Source organism: Hipposideros armiger, unplaced genomic scaffold, assembly GCF_001890085.2.
Source record: "Hipposideros armiger isolate ML-2016 unplaced genomic scaffold, ASM189008v1 scaffold_49, whole genome shotgun sequence".
NCBI lineage: Eukaryota > Metazoa > Chordata > Mammalia > Chiroptera > Hipposideridae > Hipposideros > Hipposideros armiger.
The window spans coordinates 3,522,303-3,528,245 of NW_017731399.1; the positions used below are offsets into that span (position 1 = coordinate 3,522,303).

At 39.5% G+C, this 5,943-nt stretch overlaps 1 protein-coding gene across 1 annotated transcript in view; it reads right to left on the minus strand.

The window, feature by feature from the left end:
* Window positions 1-320: 320 nt before the first annotated feature.
* Window positions 321-5,943, minus strand: part of LOC109381542 (acyl-coenzyme A thioesterase 1-like) — a 26,111-nt gene continuing 20,488 nt past the window's right edge. The window contains exons 2-3 of the mRNA XM_019640292.1: window positions 4,851-5,245; window positions 321-1,539 (exon numbers count right to left, since the gene is read on the minus strand). Of these exons, the coding sequence (XP_019495837.1) occupies window positions 934-1,539; window positions 4,851-5,245 (1,001 nt within the window). The 3' untranslated portion in view covers window positions 321-933. The remainder of the gene's footprint in view (window positions 1,540-4,850; window positions 5,246-5,943) is intronic.

Here is a 5,943-nt window from a genome sequence, read left to right on the forward strand (position 1 = left end):
TGGTATCGAAGAAAAAGCAGACAAAACAAAAAGATCACTGTACTATTTTTGAGAGGAAAAAAAATCCGTCAAGAATTGCCTTATTAAAAAAGATAATTGAAGAAATAACACCATAATAATAAATTATGGCATTTTTTTATACTTTTAAACACATTAAACTTTAAGAAAAGTTTAGTAAGCTTATTGTGGAACTATTTGTAACAAGTAATGTAAATATTAAATCATTTAATTTCACATTAATCATTGTTAAAAGCATTTATGTAATTCATCTAAATAATGTTTTACCTGCTTTCAAAATAAGTAAATCATAAAGGCCCATATGTGTAAACAGGAACATAACTTAAAATTTATTTGCACTAGGAGAATCCTTATTCATCCAAGGAGAAGATATCAAAGAACTAAAAGTGTATTTGCTATGAAAATTTTTAGTAGTTATACATCTACGTAGTAATCTAACTAGCAATTTATAGCTAAGATGTTCCCTTCCATTCTTAAAGGAGAAACTCAAATCTGATAATATTTTTGATATTATGTGTTTTTCTATGGTAGGCAATCATTTATTAATCAAATTTATTAAATTCAACAAGTAATAAATGAACAATTACTGAGCAACAATTACATATGAGCCACTGTTAATAAGTATTACTCGCTTTTCCTTTCAGAGCTGAAGCCTTGTGTGTTGTTAGAGACTAAAAGGTAATGAATGCTTTTTCCATCAGTTGTGTTTTCTGCAGAATTATCCTCCTTCCAAACAACTGAAAAGGCATGTAGTTCATTAAAATCTTGAAAACTCATTGGTAAGTTCATTTTAACCATGAGAAGGGGAAAACTCTATGTAATTATTTAAAAAAAACAACTACACATACACACTAATTGTGGCAGCTGTTCCCAGGATAAATTAGTGCCAGAAATGCCACACAATCAAATAAAAGATTACAGTTTTAGTGGGATCGGTCCCTTGGCCCCACCCAAGTGTTTGTGGAAGAAAATCTGCATCTGCTTCCAAGCATCCACCTGGGCCATGGCGTGAGCCCTGGGCTCCCCTCCCCAGATGACAGGACGGCCCACCAAGGAGTGCATGGAAACCCGGCACATGGGGAAGTAAGGAGGCTCAATATAGTGTCCTGTCCCTGGGTAACAGATGATCTGGGGCTTCTCCTTACCACAGGCCTGTAAGCGCTTAGAGGCCTCATTAGCATACAATTCACTCTTCCAGTTACGGTCCTCCTGACCTACAAGGAACAGGAAGGCGCTCTCAGCCCTTTCCACAGGAATGATGCTCTTCTGGCTAGATTCTTCCAAAGGGCTGTTCAGGGCATCCAAAATGTCTGCAAAGCCGTCTTCAGTTACCTTGACTCGTTTGGGGTCCAAACCTATAGGGGGCAGGGTCTCACCCTTGTAATGTAAGGCTCCTCCAACATTGATCACTGAGCCATTGATTATGACTGCGGCAGTGATGCCCTTCAGGAATGAGGCCATGGAGAGGCAGAGATCACCCCCTTTGGAAATCCCAAGCAGCCCGACTCCTGGACCCTTTACCTAAGAACAGAGAAAAAAGGAGAATAAGTCCATGAACCAGTGTGGTGAATAGTGCCTGGAACTGGAAGTCAGTTGGAATTAAGCCTGAATCTGGGCTCTACCATTTACCAAGGTTTGCAACCTTGGGATCTCTACTAATTTTTCCTTTCTGTCATCCTTTCCACAATTTCTCCATCACCATTCTTGGTGACTTCAACAACCATGTGAATGATCTACTAAATCCTTTGGCCTCAGTTTTTTGATGTCCATACCTCCAATAATCATTTTTTTCTAACCCACTTCAGCCACCCACCCACTCCCATTGTTATAACCTAATCCAAGTCATCATCAGTAAGTACCTTATCTCCAAAATCTCAACTTCAAGCAGTTTACTCTGTCATCACCATCTTAAATACTTCCAGTTTAGCATTTTAGTATGTGTTTCCATCTCTTTGAGACCTTGACTATCATTTTTTTTCACTATCAAACCTCTCATGTTTTCACTTCACACCTCATCCAGCTTAGATTTCAAGTTACATTATTATTATCATTCCCTTGCAAGCACGCTTAGCTCCTTTAATACTTCTCTTCCTTTGGTCATACTTGTCCGGAAAAGTGCTAACTTTAGTTAAATCCACCTATTCACTTCCTCTAGGCCTGTATTTGTGCAAATGAACATCGCTGGAGAAAAAAATACACATTCATGCTGACAGATCTTACTATCATTTCATGACCACAAATTTCAAATAAGCATCCATACTGCCCATCCATCCTGCCATACTTCACTGATGTTTGCTTTCCAATTCTCCAAAATATCCCAAGTGATGAAAAGCAAGGAACTACAACCAGAATTATGCAGCAAAGCTATCATTTAGAATCAAAGGAGAGATAAAGAGCTTCCTAGATGAGAAAAAAACTAATGGAATTCATCACCACCAAACCAGTATTACAAGAAATGTTACAGGAACATCTATAAGAAGAAGAAGAAAGATAAAAAATATAGTAAAATGGTAATAACTACGTATCTATCAACAACTTCTTTAAATGTAAATGGATTAAATGCTCCAATCAAAAGACATAGGGTGGCTGAGTGGATAAGAAAACAAGACCCATACATATGCTTCCTATAACAGGCTCACTTCAGACTCACACAGACAGAAAGTAAAGGGGTGGAAAAAGGTATTTCATGAAAATGGAAACAAACAAACAAAAAGCTGGAGTAGCAATACTTATACCAGACAAAATAGACTTTAAACTTTAAAACAGAGGCTAGGCCTTTGCCCTTGGCCTTGCCCCCTTTGAGCCTTTGCCAGGCTTTTGCTCGGGCCCACTCCTAACCTTCTGGAGTGCACTTTCTCTTCTAATAGTGGCCCTTGAGCAATTGCCTTTTGCCCGGGACTGCTTCTACCTCTTTGAAGTGTACTTTTTCTTCTAATAAACTACTCTTTCACCATTAAAAAACAAAACAAAACAGAGGCTATAACAAGAGACAAAGAAGGACCCAGTAATCCCACTTCTTTGTATTTCTACGAAGAAACCCAAAACACTACTTTGAGGTGATGTGTGCATCCATATATTCACTGCAACATTATTTACATCCTGAATGGATGAATGGATAAAGAAGAGGTGGTACATATATACTGTGGAATATTACTCAGCCATAAAAAAGAATGAAATCTTGCCATCTGCAATAACATGGAGGGACTAATGGGTATTGTGCTGAGTGTAGTAAGACAGAGAAAGACAAATGTTGAATAACTATGGTGTACACCTGACACTAATATTGAAAGGGACCCAGGCCCAGACCCTAGGCTAGGGCCCCCGCCTAAAGGAATTTAAAAAGCTCCTGCTTCAGCAAAAGTTAGCAAAGTATCTTGTCAAGAGACTAAAAAAGATAAGCTAGGTATGCTTTATAGCTTACTTATTAGGGAAAAGATAAGTTGGGTAGCTTGTTAGGAAAAAATAAACAAGTCATGTTTTATAGCCCGTCAAGAAGATAAGCAAGTTATATATTAGCTCGTTAAAAATAATAACCTGTGTTCTATAGTTTGTTAAAATAAGATAAACTAACCATTTTTTCTTTTTACACACTAACTGCTTTTTTTTTGCTTCTGTATCCAGCTTCAGCTATAAATCCCTTACTCACCAGGACTTAGGGGCTGATCTCCCCCTTTGAGAGAGATAGCCCCAGGTCTGGTCATGAACTCTTTGGAACGCAATTCTTTTATACAAGTTTTGTTAAGGAGCCGTATGCCTAACAATATAATATTGTATGTTAGCTATATTTTCTTAAAAATCTTTAAAAATATTTTTTAATTAAAAAAAGAAAATTAGCAAGGTTTATCTTCTTATCCTCTGATATCCTGAGCCTAGAACCCTTAAAACATCTCCTAGTGAAACCAGAGGCCAAACGAGTCTGGGGCTTGTGCCGCCTGCGCCGCTCAGCCACCACTCAGCCAATAGACCAACACAGGAGCTGGGTCATAGAATAAGTGTTTATTATCAGAGCACCAGTGGTCTGAGAAGGCAACAGGTTAACACCTCCAAAAAGTGCCTTAACATTCTCAGACCAGCTTGGGGTATTTAAGGGAAAATCTGGGCATTCCTCCAGAGGCTGTTTGTTGGCAGCCTTTCCCTCTGGCCACTTGATTCTCTGGTGGAGACTGCAACCCAGGAACAATGATTGGATTGTTCCTAGATCATAGAGATTGTGATCAATAAGCCTAAGGGTATTAATCATAAGTTTCAAGGTAATTTTCTAAAAACAGGGAACTGTGTGGGACAGGGGACATTCCAAGCTTAAGCTGCAGGGGGATGCTCTATTGTTAAGCTATAGGTCAAGGAAAGGTGAGGCTGGGAAGCAATGAGGCCTGTACTGTGGGGGTCCCAACAGGGCCCTGTTTGACTAGTACCCAGGTTCTTTGGCTGCCAAGTTCTTCCTTTAAAACAATACTCTGCTCTCAGAGCGGGCACGAGGAAGAGACACAAACATTTAAGCTGGGGCCGCCTGGAGACAGTGATGCCCGTCTCCTTTCCCTCCGCTTCCTGTGTCAGACCAGGGCTATCTAATGTGTTTGGGCTCATTATAAAATATTAGAACTTAAAATTCCATAATGTCAACTAAGAACATCTTTAGTAAAGCAGGAAATATAGTAACATATAATTGCATAGAAACTGTCTATGAGAAGAGACTATAAAAGGTTACTACCTTTTTGGGGTAGTGTTGGGGGTAGGGAGTGGCTGTCATGAATTTATCAAGCACTGTGAAAAGGAAGAGCATTGATGCAAAGGAGACCTGATACGTAGACCACAAAACTTAGAGAAGTTCCAACCTGAGGGTGATTACGCAGGTAGTTCACAGCTTCTTCAAAGTACTCCAAGTGGAGGGTCTCCAAGCTCTTGGGGAGGTCTTCATATTTGTAATAAGCCAAAGCCATCACAGCAAAACCCTTCCCAGCCAGCAGACTAGCTCGATATTCCAGAAGGCCACCTCCAGCTCCAAAAATGTCCACAATCCCAGGAAAGGGCCCAGGTTCTTGGAAAGAAACAAAACACAAATCTAAATTATTTCTAAAACTCTTTGCAGGGGTGTCAAAAGCTATTTGTTGTTGCCTATTTGGTAATGTCAAAGTTTTATACTGACAATCAGAAATGCTGAAAGACCTCTTGTCTTCAAAGATCCAGACAGCAGCATAGGCTAAATCCAATTCCCTTCTACACCCAATGCCTCAATTCTCCACATTTTTACAAAGACTATGTATTACTTTTGTGATTAAAAATAATTTACAAACATTGAAAAGAGCAAACCATTGCCCTCTTCCCCCGAAAAAGACAATGCGAAATGCTAATGAGGATGTGGAGCAACTGAAACCTTCATCCACTGCTTGTAGGAGTGCAAAATTGTACAGCTACTTGGGAAAACAGTTTGGGCAATTTCTTTTAAAGTTAAACATATACATACATATGATCCAGCAATCTCACTCCTAGGTTATTACCCAAGAGAAATGAAAATGTGTGTTCACACAAAAACTCGTATGCAAGTGTTTGTAGTGACTATTCATAATCTTCAAAGACTTGAAACCCAAATTGCCTACAGAAAAAGCTCATAACTAGCTTTAACTGCCTCCAGCCACGTATCTGTTTTTACAACAACAGATGATGAGAGGTGGTCTGGAGCAAGATAAGGATCTGAGTCAACAGACTCCACCCATCTTAGGAGGGCACACCCTCCTGTGGAAGAGCATGTACAACCTTTCCCACCAAATCAATATGTAACTCCCTCACCCCATCCAGCAAACTATAAATTCTCCAGAGAAGAGCTCTCTCCCCCTACCTGCTCTCTCTCACCGCTGCTAGGCCCGTTTCCCTGAGAATGTATCACTAATAAACTCTGCTTGCATATTAATCAGCTTGCTGATCTTTTTT